The 21,354-nt window shown below is 39.0% G+C and overlaps 1 protein-coding gene across 6 annotated transcripts in view; it reads left to right on the top strand.

The window, feature by feature from the left end:
* SMG1 (SMG1 nonsense mediated mRNA decay associated PI3K related kinase) overlaps nt 1-21,354 on the top strand; it is a 104,674-nt gene that overhangs the window by 20,262 nt on the left and 63,058 nt on the right. For 5 of the 6 annotated variants that reach the window (XM_047780414.1, XM_047780415.1, XM_047780419.1 and 2 more), the window contains exons 2-10: nt 7,044-7,207; nt 8,272-8,427; nt 10,549-10,685; nt 12,049-12,107; nt 13,684-13,897; nt 15,654-15,779; nt 16,183-16,255; nt 17,589-17,686; nt 19,249-19,422. In XM_047780414.1, coding sequence (XP_047636370.1) covers nt 7,044-7,207; nt 8,272-8,427; nt 10,549-10,685; nt 12,049-12,107; nt 13,684-13,897; nt 15,654-15,779; nt 16,183-16,255; nt 17,589-17,686; nt 19,249-19,422 — 1,201 coding nt within the window. Of the gene's footprint in view, nt 1-3,558; nt 3,618-7,043; nt 7,208-8,271; nt 8,428-10,548; nt 10,686-12,048; nt 12,108-13,683; nt 13,898-15,653; nt 15,780-16,182; nt 16,256-17,588; nt 17,687-19,248; nt 19,423-21,354 lie in introns of all 6 variants that reach the window. The other variant, XM_047780416.1, reaches the window with a different exon arrangement.

Below are 21,354 nucleotides of genomic sequence, written 5' to 3' on the forward strand. Positions count from 1 at the left end.
GAGTGTGTGTGTGGTGTATTTAGGAGAGTGTTTAGGAATCTGAAGAGACTGGGCGAGGTCTGGAGAGTGCATGTAGAGTATGGGAGATGAACGTTACAGGACCTGGGAATGTGGTGCTTACATGGTATGTATGATGGATGATGGATCTTTGCATTTATCCAGGGTTGGGATTTTGCCAAATTGGTGTGAGGAAAATATTAAGGGAGCTTAAGGGAATTGGCAAGAGTTATTGAAATGAGAGACCATGAAATCTAAACTAATTAAAGAAGGGAGTTGAGGAGTTCCTCTTGTGGCTTAGCGAAGGAATCTGACTAGTATCCGTGAGGACGCAGGTTCGATCCCTGGCCTTGCACAGTGGGTTAAGGATCTGGGGTTGCTGTGGCTGTGGTGTAGGCTGGCAGGTGCAGCTCCAAATTGACCCCTAGCCTGGAAACTTCATATGCAATGAGTGTAGCCCTAAAAAAAAAAAAAAAAGAGAGAAGGAAATTAAGAAAGTACTTGGATTGGGAAAAAGAGGAAGTCACTGGAATTGCAGTAACTTTAAAAAAAAAAAAGCTTTAGAGTGGTATTGAGAAAGTGTGAGTAGAGACTTGTCAAAAGCAAGTCACTAGGGAGCTTTGAACAGGATGAACTGAAGAGGGCTTATGGGATTTTAGAGACAAGTAGGCCACTGGTGGCAGTCGCTACTTTGGCAGGAACAGTTTTATGTGGCGGGCTGAGGGGGGTACCCTGGTTATAGTGAGTTGAAAAGTGAGTGAAGTTTAGGAAGACGAATTTTTCTCAAGAGATTGGACTGTGAAGAGTCTATCTAGACAATTAGATATAGAAAGAGAAAAAGAGTTGAGGCTTTTATTTTTTAACGGGAAGGACATAAGTATGTTCAGATGATGATATGATGGGCAGTAGGAAGGTCGGAGATCCAAGGCATACCTCAGAATATAGGTCAGTATTTGGATCCAGAGGATTATTTGTTCTATTATGTGAGTATGATGGGAAGAAAGGCTGTGTGTGCTGATATAGCTGGATTTGAGGATTTTTTTTTTTCTTTTTTGTGATTTTGGGTCTGTAGTTGGGGCATATGGAGGTTCCCAGGCTAGGGGTCGAATTGGAGCTGGCCTACACAACAGCCACAGCAACGTGGGATCCAGGCCACATCTGCGACCTACACCACAGTTCACGGCAATGCCAGATCCTTAACCCACTGAGTGAGGCCAGGGATCGAACCCACATCCTCATGGATACTAGTTGGGTTCGTTAACCACTGAGCCACAAAGGGAACTCCGAGGATTATTGAAAGAAAGTTGACAGACAGTGGTGAGTGTTGAAAAACTGAGTTTGAGTTCTTGGCTCTGCCTTTAACTAGCTGTGCAACTTTAGGTCAGTTTTGGAGTCTTTGTTACCTCCTCTGTAAAATGGTAATTTATCATCTTTAATAATCAAAATAGGATTATGGTAAAAATTAAATGAGGTGAATCTAATGTAGTAGCTCCTAGTTACTTGCTTTTTTTGTCCTTTTTGGTTAATACGCTTAGACGTTTTTCCATAGAGGGTATTTGAGATTCCTTGGAAGGGCAATAAACTCTACTGAAGTCAAATCTTTACTATGTTTGCTAAAGATATTATTTAAAAACAAAATTTACAACCTTTTAAATTTTGAATTAGAGTACATTCAGTGATTTTAAATATAGGTGCAGAGTTAGAGGGGGCATGTCCGTGAGACCACTCTTATTTCTGATACCAGCTGTAAGTTTGGGAGTCCCCAAGACCACTCTTGGGTTGGATAATTAACTAGAAGGACTTACAGGATTCACTGAAATCTGTTATACTCATGGTTACAGTTTATTATAGCTATATGATACAGATTATATAATCAGCCAAGGGTAAAGTTGCCCAGGACAGAGTGTAGGAAAGTTCCAAGTGTGGAGCTTCTCCCTGTGGAGTAGTCAGCAGTATTACTTTCCTGGTATTGATGTATGATAACAAGTAGGGAGTACAATGAGCCATGGAAGCCCCCCCAGCCTTGGTGTCCAGAGTTTTTATTTGGGCTCCATGGTCAGCTGCCCATGTGCATGAACTTAGTTTCCAGCCCTACTGGAGGTTGAGTTTATCCATGTGACCCAAAGGCCCCACCATAGATCACATTGTTATACTTTCTGGCATGTCCCAAAGTTTCCAGGTGGACAGGGACACTCATTAGGCATTATGTTCCAAGAGTTAAGAGATTACTTTCCAGAAGCTGAGGGTTAATAAGGCCAGACCTTTCTTTGGGCAAGGTAAAATTCTTTACAGTTCTACAACAGTAGTTAAATACATATTTTGAGGCTTCAGAGACTATTTGAGGTTTGATTGGTGTATAAAATTGATAATAAAGAACTCATAAGTAGGTAATTAAGATTTGGTATTATAGACACTCAATACTTAAGTAACTAAGGAAGTTTCATCAAGAAATTATATTAACTGTTAGTATTTCATTATTGTAAAACAGATAAACGTATATAATTTAGGCATGATGTTTCTATTCTGTTTTATTAAATTTGAACTATTTTCTCCTGTGGAGTTTTGTATAATGAAGTCCCTGCGCTTCCCAAGTGAATTTTAGCCATAGATTCATATTTTAGAGCAGTGTTTCTAATGTGAAAATGTACACAAGTCCCAGAGATATGTATAGTTTTACCTTTTTGTTATCCTTTTTTGAAAGTGTGTCTGAATCCAGGTGAGTAAGAGACATCACAAGAATAACCTTGAATTTATTTTTAAAAGGTAAATCATTTTTTGTGGTATTACCTGTCAGTATGAAAACACATATCCTACAACTGCTGTGTGATAGTGATAATATCTTTGAGTACCATTGCTTTGGAGATTAAATGCATTCCCATCTCATTGGCTTTAGTGCAAATCTCACTTCCTGGTTGATATCCATTACAAATTAGATTTCACCATGCAAGCAAAATCCCTTAATAAGCCTAGTTAAAAAAACAAAACAACTTGAAGCAACATGATGCTTATTCCAGTGGCACCACTAGGTGTGGTGTTTGCATCAAGTCATTTTGGGGTGCTTTATGGAAATGCTTCCTGATAGGGAATTCTCTAACTTCAGATTTCCAGGCTGGCTTTTCCCCTTCCTTAGTTGCTTTTCATAAAACTTAGAAGAACTGGACCAAAGATCACATTTAGCCAAGAGCTACTATCCCCTAACACGTGGTTGATGTGAGGTCTGAGGGTTTGGGTCATTGAAAATGAATAACCTCTCAGATTTAGTACATTTTCTGTAAATGGCGAATATGTAACTAAAACGAGTGGTAACTATATTTGCATGTGATTTGTATGTTACAGTTAACATTTAAAATCTCTTTTGTACTAAAAAAAAATTTTGTTGCCACCTTAAGCCTCTCTAAGGTTCAGAGTGGCATCCCACTTCAATTTTTGCTTCCACATATGAACCTTGAGGGCCATAGTGCTACTAAAAGCACCTAACCCGTGAATGATATTTGCTTCATGTTTGAACAACAAATGTTTTAACCCACTGTCTTCACTAATATTGTAACTACTGTCTTACAGATTGACTTGATGCAAAAACATCACAAAGGCTCCATATTATACAGTATGCGATTTTTGAGGTATGAGCTTTAGAAACTTACCTCTCATGTGGCATGTACATCAGGCTTGAACTTCACTTTAATCACTTTGGGGAATTTATGCATTTCTTTTTTTTTCCCTCTCTCTCTCTCCACAATATTTTTAAAGTATTAAAGGGGCTATAGAGGTATTTTTGGATCCTGGCTAGGATACTTAGTCTCAACAGATACGTTTTCTTTTATCACTAAATGGAGACACTAATTCTGGCAGACTTTTTCAGTCCTTATAACTAGCTTAACATTTATGCCTGCCTCTTTGAGTTCAAATCTGCATTTTCTATTTTGTGCCTGTGACTGCCTCACCTTAAGTAGCTCATTTCCGTTCTTAACAGTTTTCTGTTTATTGGACTGGGATGAACTTGTTGGTGCTAACAGCCTGATATTGATTTTTTGAAAACTATCTAGATATAAAAATAGAGATTTCATATAAATGCTGAACCATTTTGTGTTTTGGGGTTCAGAATTCCTGTAACTTAAATTCTGGTTAGAAATGTTTTGATCAGTTTGTAGTAAAAGAATTTAGCAACCAGGGAGTTTTGTCAGTTCTGAGACAGTAGTTCTGCCCTAGTGAATTTTGTTACATTTCTGAAAACCCAAATTCTGGGGGAAACAATCTTGGTGTTTATAACTCATGAGATTTTAAAATACGTATTTCTAAAAAATTGGGAAGTTATTCCTGTTTGGTCCCCCCCCCCCCCAATTTAATTTGAAATCAAATGCTTCCTGGTTAGATAGAAATGGATTTGTTGGTAGCAATAGTTTGCTTAATTTCTTAAATGAAGAACTTAAAATCACTGCTATATATTGAGTATAAAACACTTATTTTGATCGTATTCATATGTTCAGACTACTTGTATATTTATCTGTTAGACTGGAAACTTTGAGTATATTTAGTATTATGATCATATTAACTTTGAGTATACTTTGTAAGCTAAGTATTTCTTAAGAATTCATTACCTTTTTAAGCTTCACAACAACCTTCCATGTTAGGTATTGTCCCCATTTCATGCAGGAGATAGCCAAGGCTTGCAAATTAAGAACCTTGTGCAAAGTTAGACATACGTTTACATTGCTGGAGCTGGGATTTGAGCCCAGATCTTTTTTTAACCCATATTCTCTATTGCCTTGTGTTTACTGCTATGTCACCAGAAAAAGATACAAATATTTAACTCTTCATAGTAAGAGTAGTATATGTGATATATAAGCATAATGAAAACTAGAAAATTAGAATATTTTAAGATTTAATATTGATAGATTTCACTTATCTTAATGTTTCAGAATATTTTATTCATTCATTTGCTAACAGCTTACTTTTCCAGGTTGCGTTAGGTGCCATACATACAGACAGGTTCAAAATCTGCCAGAGAAGCTCATAAGCTTTTATTTTTAAATTCCCTTTTAGAGATTAATGGCTATGTCATGGTTTATAATAGGTGCTCATTTACTTCGTTATTTTTAGATACATGGGGAATATCATTACATTAATTTAAATAATTCTTATGCTCCATTAGTGGTAAAGGTATTTAAATGCTTATAGACTTAATATACTTAGAAAATATCCTCATACTTTTTTTGTTGAAATTCCATAGAGTTTATTTTTTCATATGTTGGAAGTTCTGAGCTTTGTCACCAAGTGAACTCTGAATGTTTGAGGAAGTTACTGCATTATGGAGCCTTAGTTATATGCTTAGTTAGTATGCTTGGGTTATGGTATTTTATCAAGTTCCAGACTGAGAGCCTTTAGGAATAATTTAGACTTGTGCCACTTATGTATCCAAGTTTCATTGAACCTATTTGTCTGTATTCTGTATTAACAGTGGTTGCAGTAGGTACAGATCAGGGTACTTGAGGATATGCAACTTTTCATAGTGTTCTTGTGGGTGAGACAAGGAAAGGATGGTAAACTCTAAATGAAATACATACACAAACCCTGCAGTTATTTTTTTTCCACATAGGAAAGGGGTCTGGGGGTTGAGGAACTGCTCTTGCCAGTATCTTTAACTGTTCCAAATAATTATCGGTGCAGAAGTTTTAGGAAGTATCATAACAATTCCCCCCCCCCAGAAGGTTATTCCTCTCAAAAGAAATATCAGTAGCAGAGGAGGCATTTTTCATATGCTGCCATAGAGTGATTAGTGTTGTCTTATTTCTTAATACACTATGGTAGATGGTAGGAAGAATAAGGCTCATGAGCAATGGTAAAGCTTAGCTCCCTATTTTACTGATGAGGACATGGAGGCGTAGAGCTGATCCTTAGTAAGGGTGCTAATTTTACCCTCGGACCATACCACTTGTTTATTAATATCCAGGGCAATACTTGAATTTTGTTTTTTAATTTTTTAATTTTTTTTTTGTCTTTTTGCCATTTCTTGGGCTGCTCCCATGGCTTATGGAGGTTCCCAGGCTAGGGGTCTAATCGGAGCTGCAGCTGCTGGCCTGCGCCAGAGCCACAGCAACGTGGGATCCGAGCTGCATCTTCGACCTACACCACAGCTCATGGCAACGCCGGATCCTTAACCCACTGAGCGAGGCCAGGGATTGAACCTGCAACGTCATGGTTCCTAGTCGGATTTGTTAACCACTGAGCCACGACGAGAGCTCCAATACTTGAATTTTACATAGATTATAGACTCCAACCTTTAGCTTTATTGGATTCCTGATACCTTTTATTTTCCTCTCTTTTTATAATTTTAATAAATATTCTTTGTATAAGGAATCTTCCATGAATTCTTCAGTATTGCCATACATTAAAATCATCTTACTTTGCAGCTAATGTGTTCTTTTCCTTGTGTCCTGTTGAACTTGCTTTCAGATTTCATTCTGTAATTTATTTTCCCACCCAATAGTCAAGTTACAAATTTAGGTGAGAGAGAGTGCCACATTACCATGAGGCAGAACTTTAAAAATAATTTTGATGACACATTGTCCATGCCTGGTGTGTTGCCAGTGTTTTTTTATTTTTGTGACTGGGAAGACTGTAATTTTTCCACTGATTAACCCTCTCTTGGGAGGAGGAGATTTAGGAAGAATTACTCCTTTTATCAAGTCACGTGAAAAGAATCTTGGACCAGGGTGACCAGCTGTCTCTGTATGCCTGGGGCTGAGGAGGTTCCTGGTTCTTGGAACTTGCAGTGCTAAAACCTGGTTAAGTTTTCAGCAAAGCAAGATGAGTTGATCACCCTAATCCTGGTGGTTATATTTCTGAATGAGTCTTTAGAATAGTAGAAGGGGTGGAAAAGCTGGTATTTTTTCCATTGATAATCCCTTCTCAGTTGAAAGACTTCTTCTTAGATGTTGAAGTGCTTATATATAATAGTAATGAGAAGAGAGAGGCTTGTATTAAAAAATTTTTGTTTTGGGTTATCAAAATATTTAAAATTGTAACCTTAAACTCTTCTCTCTTTGCAGAACTGATAGTGCATCAGCCGACCCAGATAATTTAAAATATTCTTCATCCAGAGATAGGGGTGGGTCTTCCTCTTATGGACTGCAACCTTCAAATTCAGCTGTGGTGTCTCGGCAAAGGCACGATGATACCAGAATCCACGCTGACATACAAAATGACGAAAAGGGTATATGTATTTACTTATTGCTAGAGGCATGATTTTGTGTGTTTTGTTTTTTTAAACTACCTTCCTCTCCTTTTCTTCCTCCTTCTCCCTACCTCTCTTTTTCTAATGTGTTTAAATATAATATAAACACAGTGCTATTTTGTTTGTTTGATTTTTAGAGCCGCACCTATGGCATATGGAGGTGCCCAGGCTAGGGGTCCAATTGGAGCTGGAGCTGTAGCCACTGGCCTACACCACAGCCACAGCAATGCTAGATCCGAGCTCTCTGCAACCTACACCACAGCTTATGGCAACGCCGGATTGTTAACCCACTGAGCAAGGGCAGGGCTCCAACCTGCAACCTCGTGGTTCCTAGGTGGATTCATTTCTACTTTGCCGTGACGGAAACTCCCACAGTGCTATTTTTGAAACTTCATAAGTTTATCCTCTTAATTGAAGTTTTAAATGTTCTTTTTATACATATAGTACATAAATGCAGTTTCCTTGCCTCTCTCCCCTTGTCCCCTCGCCCGATACAATATCATCACTAAAGCTGAAGTCTTTTCCTGACTACTGTCTCTCCTCTAGACTTCTAAAACATTTTAAAGTGCAAAATCTGAGTTAATTTAGTTTCCATTTTTCTTTCTTTTTTTTTTTTTTTTTGCTATTTCTTGGGCCGCTGCTGCGGCATATGGAGGTTCCCAGGCTAGGGGTCTAATCGGAGCTGTAGCTGCCAGCCTATGCCAGAGCCACAGCAACGTAGGATCTGAGCCGCGTCTGCAACCTACACCACAGCTCACGGCAATGCCGGATCGTCAACCCACTGAGCAAGGGCAGGGACTGAACCCGCAACCTCATGGTTCCTAGTCGGATTCGTTAACCACTGCGCCACGACGGGAACTCCCAGTTTCCATTTTTCTTATCTTCCATTGAAGATAAAGTGAAATCAAGGCATGCATGACAGGGAAAGAGTAGAAGCAAAGGCTGGTTGAGCTACAGAATAGGCATAAAAACCTGAACTGTCAGGGATTCATTGATTGAAACAAAGAGCCCTGTTGAAATAATGTAAATGTTGCTGTTTTTAGGTGGCTACAGTGTCAATGGAGGATCTGGGGAAAATACTTATGGTCGGAAGTCGTTGGGGCAAGAGCTGAGGGTTAACAATGTGACCAGCCCTGAGTTCACCAGTATTCAGCATGGCAGTCGTGCGTTAGCCATCAAAGACATGAGGAAATCACAGGGTAAGGCTGAGCAATCACACATGCCTCCACCAAGCCTGCTCCTGAATGCCTCATTTTGTACCAATCCCTTGCCCGTGCGTGAGTCGGGTAGCTTACTTGGAGTTGAAAAATATGTGCAGGTGATAATTGTTATCGTTCCTTTTCCTGTGAACTCTTTTCCCAGCACAAAGTCCACAAGAAGGGTTTTTCTTTCTTCTGGCAAGCGGAAGTTCCTAGGCCAGGATTTGAACCTGCACCACAGCAGCGATAGTGCTGGATCCTTAACCCACTAGGCCAACAGGGCACTCCAAAAAAGGTCTTTTAATACTTTTAAAAAGAGAATTCTCTTAAAATAAGATTAGAAGACTGGGTAGGATTTTTAAAAAAGAGATTTTCCTGATTATACTATACTGAATGCATAGTGTATGGTGAGGTCTTACTGCAGCAAGCTCTTGAGCTCTAGTGTGAGAGTATGGGTGTGCATGGAGTGGGTCCTTTTCTAAAGTTAAATGCAGTTACTGCTTCATGCTTTGTAATACAGGCCTCACTGTGTAGGTAAAGTACCTCAAAATTCATAGGATTAGAGGTAATGATGATCTTTTTTTTTCTAAAAGAGACATTTATTTTATTGTTAAAACTGATTAAGAAATCAGGATCTCTGATTTATACACTTTGGTTGGATGTAATTACTCTTTGGACATTTTGCTTATGACCATTTTTTCCCGGTAAGGGGTATGTGTGTGTGTATTGTGTTGTGTATCTTGGTGAGCATAATTGTGTATATAAGGGTTTGGTTTTGTTTTGTTTTGTTTTAGTCTTTTTGCCTTTTTCTTGAGCTGCTCCCGTGGCATATGGAGGTTCCCAGGCTAGGGGTCCAATCGGAGCTGTAGCCACCGGCCTACGCCAGAGCCACAGCAACGCCAGATCCGAGCCACGTCTGCAACCTACACCACAGCTTATGGCAACACCGAATCCTTAACCCACTGAGCAAGGCCAGGGATCGAACCCGCAACCTCATGGTTCCTAATCGGATTCGTTAACCACTGTGCCACGACGGGAACTCCTATAAGAGGTTTTTTTGCATCTAGTTTTAAAAAATAATTTAGATAAATTTCCTGAAATAGAATGAACTAGTCAAAGGCTATACTCTTCTTTAAAAGTATTTGTAATCTTAGGTTTTCAGGTATGATAGAGTTAAAACTGACTTAGTCTAGTTTCTCCTTGCAAGCTCGGAGTTAGCAGCTTGCTAGTGGGCAGAATTGTAGATAGAGCCTGGATGTCCTGACTAGTAACCTAAAGACATTTTTAGCAGTCATTTTACTGAAATACTGTATAGGATAGGGATTGTTGAAAACCCTATTCCTTCTCTCAGATGTTGTAATTTCTTTTATTATCCAATTTTCCTTTTATTCATTAGAAATGAAATTCAGGCCCTTTAATGTGGTTTTATGTTAACGTACATTGGTTATGATAAATAGCAGAGCTGAAAATTTAAAAAGAAAAATCTAGTGCTTAAAATCTTTATTAGTAGTATTCAACATTGTTTGAGCATTCCTCCTTGTTCTTGTCATTAAAAAAGGGAAGACAAGTTTTGATTTGCCACTTTCCTAGGGCTCGCATGCCTCGTACATGATAGGTGGTAATAAGACATTTGTTAAACCGAATGTGTGATTGCAGTGCACCAAAACTTTGTCTCAAGAAAATGATGGCCATGTGAACAGGAGGCTCCCCTCCAGTGGGAGCCCTGAGGGAGAAATAGAAACATAATGTCTGTTTCTGCCTGATAAAGACTTTAACCCTGACCTGTAGCCTTTCTTAGCTATAGCCATGCTCTTTACCTGGATGTTGAAAACGGCTTGGAACAGATCCAAAGACAATAATTTCTAAGCCTTTCTTTCTTCTTTCTCAGTTGGTCATCTGAAATGAGATGTTTGCGTAGGTTTATCTTTTTTGAGATTCTGCTGTATGCCTGGCCATCTGCTGGCGCTGGGTTTGTAATGATGAACAGAGGTATTACAGGACCTGCATTCATTGAGCTTTTATTGTCTGCTGGACTGTGATTTTTAATATACTTTAAAATATTTGGGCTGTAAAGTTTCTATGTTGATTCATACTCAGTGGATACAATGTTTATATTCACAGAGCGATCGATGTCTTATTCTGATGAGTCTCGACTGTCGAATCTTCTTCGGAGGATCACCCGGGAAGACGACAGAGACCGAAGACTGGCTACTGTAAAGCAGTTGAAAGAGTTTATTCAGCAACCAGAAAATAAGCTGGTCAGTATAGTATGTTTGGAAATGTCGATAAGTTTTGTGTTTCCATGTTACAGTAGATGATGTTATCTGGAGTGGTTTAAGAAGAGAAAAGGTTTGCTTATAAGGAAAGTAAGAGGGATTCCTTACTCCAGGTTAATTTAGCCCATATTATGATAGTCTAGAACTTAATGTTCCAAGTGTGTAATTTATCTACAAACATTGAAACTACATTGGTTCCTTCTGCAATGAAGTGCTTTTACCTTTCATGCATTTATTCTTTTGTCCTCAGAATTTTTGTGTGTGTGTGTGTTCCAGGACAGAATCTCTCTTTGTTTTTCATATGTGAATATGGGGTAGGAGGTAACATATTTTGTTGAAGGTTAATTTTGGTCTGGTGGCCGGGGCTAAATAAATGGAAAAACCCTTTAAAGAACAAAGTACAGGAGAAGGGAGTTCCCATTGTGGCTCAGTGGAAATGAATCTGACTAGTATCCATAAGGACACAGGTTTGATCCTTGGCCTTGCTCAGTGGGTTAAGAATCTGGCATTGCTGTGATCTGTGGTGTAGATCACAGATGTGGCTCCGATCCCCCATTGCTGTGGCTGTGGCTGTGGCTGGTGACTACAGCTCTGATTAGACCCCTAGCCTGGGAACCTCCATATGCTGCCAGTGCAGCCCTAAAAAGACAAAAAAAAAAAAAAGAACAAAGTACAGGAGCAGTTAAAAATTTCTTTCTCCTCTAGTAATTCTCCTAAAGTTAAATTAAGAACTTGCTATAGATCAGGAGAAAATTAATGAAAATAGTATGGTGAGTCAAATGAACATTTGGTTCAGCAGAGCCTCCTCCAACCCCCCCCCCATTGTATTATGAAAAATTTCAAATACACAGCAATCTGAAAGATTTTTACAGTGACTGTTATAGCATCTAAATTCTGCAATCAACACTTTTCTATATTGATTTATCATATATATCTCTACCTCTTTACCCATCAATCCATTAAAAAAAAAAGTGCATTTCAGGAGTTCCCTGGTGGCTCAGTGGATTAAAGATCCAGTGTTGTCACTACTATGGCTAGGGTCACTGCTTTGTGTGGCTCGGGTTTGATCCCTGGCTCAGGAATTTATGCATGCTGCAGCTGCAAACCCCTTCCTTCCAAAATGCATTTCAGAGTACATAAAACAAGTTTTTTTAGTTTATTTTTTTCATTGATTACCATGGCTATGTATTTCTTATGGATAAATTTCTTTAAGAGTATGAAAGGAAACTTATGGTACACCTGATACTGTTAATTGGGGCCTGAGAATAAGAAGAAAAGTAACAGAATTCTGTGTTTAGTTATAACACAGAATTAGTTATAACTAATGTGTGTTTTTTTTTTTAAGGTACTAGTTAAACAATTGGATAATATCTTGGCTGCTGTACATGATGTGCTTAATGAAAGGTAAGAGGCTAATTTAATTTAAAAACTAAAATATATTTTTTAGAAAGTATTAAAATGTATACAAGTAGATAAACCCATTGGTTTCATTTATGAACATCTTTTTAACGCTTCACTGGGTTCTCTTTATTTGTGTTAAATTATTTATACATTAATTGCCACTGAATACAAGTGGAATCCACTTGAAAGGGAGTCATTCCTTTTTTTTTTAATTTGTCAACATGAATGAATAATTGAGCATTGATGTAGAATGACATGAACTCTTAATGCGAGCCTGAGTGAATGCTATTAACTTTGTAAACTAGAGCATTTTTTTTTTAATTTATTTTTTGTTTGTTTGTTTTGTCTTTTTGCTATTTCTTTGGGCCGCTCCCGAGGCATATGGAGGTTCCCAGGCTAGGGGTTGAATCAGAGCTGTAGCCACTGGCCTACGCCAGAGCCACAGCAACGCGGGATCCGAGCCGCGTCTGCAACCTACACCACAGCTCACGGCAATGCCGGATCGTCAACCCACTGAGCAAGGGCAGGGACCGAACCCGCAACCTCATGGTTCCTAGTCGGATTCGTTAACCACTGCGCCACGACGGGAACTCCAACTAGAGCATTTTGAAACTGCTTAGAGAGTAGAGGTGAAAGGGAACTTCCTTCTTGGGGCAACAGTGGCTTCAAGCCATCTGTCCTCCAGGGCTACTGGGGGGTCTCCAAAGCTGTGTGGTCATTTCTTTGTATGGTGATTCCCAAAGAATTGTAGTGTTGGAAAGCATCCAAAAACTCATCTCTGCAGATCACGAACTTTACTGCTTTTTGATGGTTTGATTTTCTGTAGTTACTCATTAATATTATACTTAAATCAGTGTTGATAACCTTTTAAGTTTACTGTGTTTAACTATTACTGTTTCCTATTTTATAGTCCCTATATACTGGATATGACATAGTATATAATTATATAATGTGTTTCATCTGGTCATTTGTTGCTGCCCTTTTCTGTGACTCAGTGTAGTTTGAGATGGAATTTGAGGCATGAATTTTAGTGTTTTTAGACTTTCTTTACTGTTTGTAAATAATTGATTCTATAAAGGAAAATCTACAGGGAGTTCCCGTCGTGGCGCAGTGGTTAACGAATCCGACTAGGAACCATGAGGTTGCGGGTTCGGTTCCTGCCCTTGCTCAGTGGGTTGACGATCCGGCATTGCCGTGAGCTGTGGTGTAGGTTGCAGACGCGGCTCGGATCCCGCGTTGCTGTGGCTCTGGCGTAGGCCAGTGGCTACAGCTCCGATTCGACCCCTAGCCTGGGAACCCCCATATGCCGCGGGAGCGGCCCAAGAAATAGCAACAACAACAACAAAAAGACAAAAGACAAAAAAAAAAAAAGAAAATCTACAGTGTAACAAAGATACTTTTGGCACTGCAGGATAGAGAGAGACTACTTAAAGGGGATAAAATTTCAGCCTTTGGTGTAGTTGAACAGAAATTTAATAATCATTTAGACATTCTATTGTAAGATGTGTCATTCTTGTCATCTTTGACAGCTTAAGCTTTTTGTGTTTTGTTTGTTTTGTTTACAATTAAAAAAAAACAGTAGCAAATTGCTTCAGGAGTTGAGACAGGAGGGAGCTTGCTGTCTTGGCCTTCTTTGTGCTTCCCTGAGCTATGAGGCCGAGAAGATCTTCAAATGGATTTTTAGCAAATTTAGCTCATCTGCAAAAGATGAAGTGAAACTTCTCTACTTATGTGCCACCTACAAAGCACTAGAGACTGTAGGAGAAAAGAAAGCCTTTTCATCTGTAATGCAGGTAAGAGTGAGGGGAGGATGGGGGGACTGATGATGTACTTGGGAAGAATGTTGTCCTTAACACAGATCCTTACGGGGGAGCTTGGGAAAGGAAACTTAGAGTAGGGGTTATCTACTGATAAGTACATTGATGTAAATAAAATTCCGTTTTCTGAATTTGAGTAAAGGATATACATTAAAGGTAGATTTAAAATAAGCGGGTTTTTTTTTTTTGGTCTTTTTGTTTGTTTGTTTAGGGCTGCACTCGTGGCATATGGAGATTCCCAGGCTAGGGGGTCAAATCAGAGCTATTCCATCGGCCTACACCATAGCTCATGGCAACTCCTGACCTCCTTAACTCAGTGAGGTCAGGAGTCAAACCTGCGTGCTCATGGATACTAGTCAGGTTCATTTCCACTGAGCCACAACGGGAACTCCCACATACATCTTTTATATTATGAACATTTCCCCAAGTATTTATTTGAAGGAATTTCAAATCCATAGGAAAACAGATGGGCCAAAACAGTGAACACCCGTATATCTTGGCAGATCTGTCACTTGTTAACATTTTGCTGTAGTAGTTATTTCGACACATACTCATACCAGTGATTTTTTTGTTGAATCATTTGAAAGTAAATTACACACATCTCCCTTTGTAATTAATGAGTAATCTGGACATGATACAGTGAGAACTTCTGAATAGCCTGTTTTTTTCATGGTATTTTGCTCAATTTTAGCATCCATTCATATTCTGTACCTTGTATAGATGATGGCACAGGCTGTTTGAAAGTGGTGGTTTTCTAGTTCTAGCATTTCTTCTGTATTTGTAGCATTCTTTTGTAAAGAAGAGCTTTCCTTTTGGGGAAAAAATGGGTTTTTAACAGCTGCAAAATATTCGATAAGTAGTATGCCACATATTTATTTTTAAAATATATGTATATTTAAATGGTAACATGAGCCTCTGTGTCATTCATGTGTTGGGGTCATTCTAATCTTTAAATCATTCCAATTTGAAGTAAGTACTAATATCTTGAAGTATAGATTGTACAGCATTTGCTCTGTATTTTGAATTGGAAAATATTCTGGTACTTTTTTTTTTTGCCTTTTTTTTAAGGTTTCACTTGAGGCATATGGAAGTTCCCAGGCTAGTGGTCTAATTGTATCTACAGCTGCCGGCCTACACCACAGCCACAGCAACACCAGACCTTAGCTGCATCTGTAACCTACACCACAGCTCATGGCAACACCAGGTCTTTAACCCACTGAGCAAGGCCAGGGATTGAACCCATACCCTCTTGGATCCTAGTCAGGCTTGTTACCACTAAGCCACGTCAGGAACTCCCAATATTCTGGTACTTTAAAGACAAGTTTCCCAAGCACATTTTAGTTTTTGTACTTGACATTTTAATCACAGCCATGGTATTGAAGAGGGCACTTAGGAATAATGTTAACAGACATTAAAGAAGGGAAAAACAGTGTTTATTTTCAGCCTAATATCTTAGTGGTTTGAAATGTTTTCTTTTTTTCTGTTGCACCCATGTTTCCAGCAGTGGCCACAGCAGTGACTCAAACCACAGCAGTGACGATGCTAGATCCTTAACCCACCAGGCCATTAGGGAAATCCTGTTTTCAACTTTCCGGGGAACTAAAACTATAGGATTTATTTTCCTTGATTCATAATCAGTTATATATATAGTTCCTATTAAATAATAAACCTAATTTATTCATTTCTCTTGTTTTGATTGAATGTTCACAGTTTGTAACTTTTGTTTTTTTAGCTTGTAATGACCAGCCTGCAGTCCATTCTTGAAAATGTGGATACACCAGAATTACTTTGCAAATGTGTTAAGTGCATTCTTTTGGTAGCTCGATGTTACCCTCATATTTTCAGCACTAATTTTAGGGTGAGTTCCCCAACCCTCTCTTTTCAGATGATGGGGTTAGAGAGATTGGTTGCATATATGAGGACCTGGGGAGTTAGAAAACAAAAGCTTCTGTTGCTTTGAATATAATCAGTTTTAAGGTCCAGGATTGAATGATGCAATAATACAGTTTTCATTTTAAAAAAAAGTACCACCTGTACTTAAACTAATCTCTTAAAATAGTTAAAGAAAGAGATAGCGTCTTAAATGAAGTTCCATTATTCTCTTGCCCCCCCCCCCCACCTTCCCCCCCTTTAAGTTTTTATACTGTCAGGTAGGTAGGCTGTAAGATGCTCTTTCTAGGATCTCTTAACTGTGAAATGGTCCACAGATGGAACAGTAGTAAAGCCTTAAAATGACTAATCTCCTCTTTGTCTCCATCCAGGATACAGTTGATATATTAGTCGGATGGCATATAGATCATACTCAGAAGCCTTCCCTCACACAGCAGGTGTCTGGTGAGTTGTTCAGCACATGTCAGTCATTTAAATATTGTGGTAAGGGGTGCTGGTCTTACAAAGACCAGCTGTTAATACTGCTTCTTTGATATTGCAAGAAAAAGAATTCCTTCAGAGATATATTTTGGTGAATATTACTTGTTAGCTAAATTTATCTTTTCAAAGCAAAAAGGGAGAGTGAGTATAGTTTGTAATGTTGCACCTGTGAGTAAGGATTTTATCTCCAGTCGTTTCTTGTGTGTACTCCTAGGAAGAGATAATGGCAATACTCTGAAGTGTAGGATGAAAGATTCTGGATATTTGTGATTTATTATTTTTCTAGTGATTTCAAAACAAACAAATGGATTAATTTGGAGGATTGTCATAAATGATAAAGAAGAAATTTTTTTACCAGTTCATGACTCACTTGTATGACTTGGAAATTTCAGCTTATTCCAGGTGCTATAGTTTCTTGTAGCTTATTTGATGCAGTAAACTTTTGAAATTAAGATATACGGGTGAGAATAGTTCTCTCACTTCCACTGGTGAGTGGTGCCATTTCTCCCAAGGAGATGAATGTATACTTTTGGTGGCCAGAGGCGAAAGCCATGGTGGTTGTGGATTGGGGCATTTTAGTCTGAGCCATGTTAGTAGTGACAGTATGCTGTTAAATCTACAAAAAAAGAAAAATAAGGACATGAAATTGTATTTTAATTTCTGGAGAATTTTCATTTCTGTGGCGTTAAGAGGTAGTGGGTTTATCAGTATATTTAACAATTTATAGTTATAATATTTTATGATGTGTAGGGCATGTTTCAAGAGTAGGCAACATGGAGTTCCCATCACGGCTCAGTGGAAACGAATCTGTCTAGCATCCATGAGGATGCACGTTTGATCCCTGGCCTTGCTCAGTGGGTTAAGGATCTGCGTTGCTGTGAGCTGTGATGTAGGTTATAGATGCAGCTTGGGTCCCAAGTTGCTGTGGCTGTGGTGTAGGCCAGCACCTACGGCTCTGATTTGACCCCTAGCCTGGGAACCTGCGTATGCTGCTGGTGTAGCCCTAAAAAGACCAAAAAAAAAAAAAAAAAAGAGTAGGCAATTTGAAAACTTAGATACCTTTATAGAAGTAAGTCTCTTACATATTTTTTTAAACTTGGACTTTAAAATTTTTTTCTCTCTCACAAGCAGCCTATCTTAATAAATCTATTTCTTGCCTAAAAAAAAAAAAAGAGAGCTTCTGTGCCTGCCCGCTTGCATTTCTCACAAGCATCCTATACTAATAAATCTATTTCTTGCCTAAAAAAATAAAATAAAAATTTTTCCTACCCTTTAAAATTTCTTATCTGATTCCTAGGGTGGTTGCAGAGTTTGGAGCCATTCTGGGTAGCTGATCTTGCATTTTCTACCACTCTTCTTGGTCAGTTTCTAGAGGACATGGAGGCATATGCTGAGGTGAGTACCTTTTAAGTAATTTCTTAAGATTTTAGTTAAGAAAAAGGCAAAAATAAAAATAATTCAGATCATTTGACATTTAAGCAAAAATTACAAGAGCATTGCAATATTTAATTTTTTTGAAGATGTTTTTAAGTTATATCTGAATTACCGGAGAGAGGGAAAAATTGCAGGTCTCATTTCCCAATGCTTGAAAATAATCTTGGTAGCTGGTAGTTTTCTGAAGATATTTTCTTCAGTTGTGGTTCACTCTTTTTTTTTTTTTTTGGTTGTAAAGAAGGTGAATTGATGTCGTATAAAAGCCCCTGAAGTCTCTCTTCTTACTTCTATTGGCGATCTTAGATCATGCTTCAGGGGACAGGCTTGGCTTCAGCCACCTTTTGAGTATAGCAGCTTCAAGAGTGTGACTGGAGTCTCTGTTGCTGCTGCTTGGATTTCTTGGCCATCATCACGGCCATGTCTGAATCTCTTAGTGTTTCTTACCTACACTAAGTAATTAGCGTAATACTTCTTTGGTAGTCTAGGCTTCCATAAAGATTTAGCTTTATCTTTTTTTTTTTTTTTTTTTTTTTTACATTTTAGGGTCACACCCATGGCATATGGAGGTCCCCAGGCTAGGGGTCCAATTGGAGCTACAGCTGCTGGCCTACATCAGAGCCACAGCAACACAGGATCCGAGCCACATCTGCGACTTACACCACAGCTCACAGCAATGCCGGATCCTTAACCCACTGAGCCAGGCCAGGGATCGAACCCGCAGCTTCATGGTTCCTAGTCGGATTTGTTTCCAATGTGCCATGACCAGAACTCCAGCTTTATCTTTTCTTTATACTTTTGCTTTTTTCCAGCAAGCAAGTCACTATTTCCAACTGTACCAGTCTTTTTGCTTCCTTTCAGAGAAAAATGAGGGAATAGTTTGCTGACACATATTCTTTTGCTTATGCAAAACACCTAGAATGGCTTGATTCCTAGCCCACCTGCTTTTCATAAGCCACTCATTCAAGTTTGCAGAGATCTAATTCTCTTTGATTGTTTGATGCTACGCCATGTTTTGCTTATATTTTCCTTTGAGTATATCTAATTTTCTCAACTAGATTATAAATCTGTAGGCCTTATAAGATCTTAAAATCCCCCCCACCCCAATCCCCCTTGATCTTCATGTGCATAATATTAGCTCAACTAATTGTTGAATTGAGAGGCTTGCAAAATACCTGGAATGAGATTTTAGCAAACCCCAATTCAGGAATGGCAAAAATTCCCTGGCTCTATTTATACGTGTATAATATAACTGTAGTTTACATAGTAGAATTTATTTTCTTCTCAGTACCTATCTGAGTTGGTATAAGAGGTTATTTCCTTAACTGTTGAGGTTAAAATTGGCTTATTTAAATAATTAGAGAAGTAAAACCCACTTTCTATTTATATCCCCGTTTCCTTTTCTCATAGGCCTCTTCATTTGTAAAATTGTATTATAAAGTGAATTGATTTAAAAATTGGGAGTTCCTTTTTGTTTGTTTTGTAAACAATTTTCCTACTTAAGAATGCTGTAAATTCACATCTAGGACCTCAGCCATGTGGCCTCCGGGGAGTCAGTGGATGAAGACGTTCCTCCTCCGTCAGTGTCCTTACCAAAGCTGGCAGCTCTCCTCCGGGTATTCAGTACTGTGGTGAGAAGCATTGGGGAACGTTTCAGCCCAATTCGGGGTCCTCCAATTACAGAGGCATATGTAACAGATGTAAGTTTAGTAGTCTTTAGTATCAGTCAACAAAAATGACTTTTTATTTTAAATGCTTCTCTTTACCTAGTGAACTGTGTTTTTAACCCTTCGTTTGTTTAGCATATGTGTATATGTCTGCTTATTTTCTTAAATAACCAGAAAAGTAGGGAATTCTATATCCCACTCCCGTTCAGCCCCCCCATGAAGAAAAGTATACTGTGAAATTTTAAATGTCCGTGAACTTCTTTTAGAAGATTATTGTTTTCTTTTCTTTTTTTTTTTCTTTTATTTTTGGTCTTTTTGCCATTTCTTGGGCTGCACCCGTGGCATATGGAGGTTCTCAGGCTAGGGGTCAAATCGGAGCTGTAACTACTGACCTACACCAGAGCCACAGCAACACCGGATCCAAGCCGAGTCTGCAACCTATACCGCAGCTCATGGCAACACTGAATCCTTAACCCACTGAGCAAGGCCAGGGATCGAACCTGCAACCTCATGGTTCCTAGTTGGATTCATTAACCACTGAGCCATGACAGGAACTCCTTTTTTGCTTTATATGGAAGCATATGGAAGTTCCTAGGCTAGGGGTCGAATTGGAGCTGCACTGCCAGCCTACACCACAGCCACAGCAACCCAGGATCTGAGCCACGTGTGCAACCTACACCATAGCTCACAGCAATGCCAGATCCTTAACCCACTGATCGAGGCCAGGGATCGAGCCCTCATCCTCATGGATCCTAGTTGGGTTCGTTACCGCTGAGCCGTGATGGGAACTTCCTTGTTTTCTTCCTTCTTACCTCCCTTCCTTCCTTTTTTTTTTTTTTTTTTTTTTTGGTCACCCTGCAGCATACGGAGTTCCCAAGCCAGGGATCTGATCTGAGCCGACATACACCACAGCTGTGGCAGTGCTGCATCCTTAACCCACTGTGCCTGGCTGGTGATCAAACCTGCATCCCAGTGTTTCAGAGATGCACCAATCCTGTTTCACCTTAGCAGGAATTCCTCTTTTAGGAGATTTTTTTGTAGGTGCATTTATTCTTATTTTTAACACATAATGCTAAAGTCTTGGGCTTTAGTTTTTTAGTAATAAGTTTTGCTTTAAAATTGTGTTTCCTTTTAATTTTTCTCCTTTTGGTTTATAAGTGAATAGTCTATTTCATTTATAGAGAAAGCCTCGAAAAGTACTTTTCTTGGGAGTTCCCTTGTGATGCAGCAGGTCATTGGGTTGTCACTGCAGTGGCTCAGGTCGCTGGTGTGGTGGCAGTTTCAATTCCTGGCTGGGGAACGTCTGCAAGTGCAGCAAAAAAAAAAAAAAAGGAAAGTAATTTTCTCTAAGCATGTCAAGATGAAGTAACTTGACAGCCTGTCATCAAAGGATATAAAGGTATAAGGACTTCAGATATATAGAACATCTGTAGTAGTGGGAGACCAATTAATAAGAGGTAGCTAGATTGCAGCATGGCAGCAGCCCTGGACATGAGCTGCACTGGATTACAGTCCAGTGAGTGGTTCAGTGTAACAGACATGAGAATTGAACCCCTGTGATTATACTCTGCTTGAATTAGAAGGGAGAAACCTGCGTGATTAAATTCTTTAAAGATTTAACCTGAATGATTAAAATTTTATTGTTAGTGTAAAATTTTACCTTTGATGATCATGCACTTCTGTTGAACATATTGCTAGATAAAATAGGACATTAATTATCTCTTGGTAAGTTAATTGTGTATTTGACAAGAAATGTCAGATGCTAAAGATAAGTTTTGGTTTTTTTTTTTGTCTTTTTGCCTTTTCTTGGGCCGCTCCCACGGCATATGGAGGTTTCCCAGGCTAGGGGTCTAATCGGAGCTGTAGCCACCCGCCTACGCCAGAGCCGCAGCAACACAGGATCCAAGCCTCGTCTGCAACCTACACCATAGCTCACGGCAACGCCAGATCCTTAACCCACTGAAC

This window comes from Phacochoerus africanus, chromosome 5 (assembly GCF_016906955.1).
Source record: "Phacochoerus africanus isolate WHEZ1 chromosome 5, ROS_Pafr_v1, whole genome shotgun sequence".
NCBI lineage: Eukaryota > Metazoa > Chordata > Mammalia > Artiodactyla > Suidae > Phacochoerus > Phacochoerus africanus.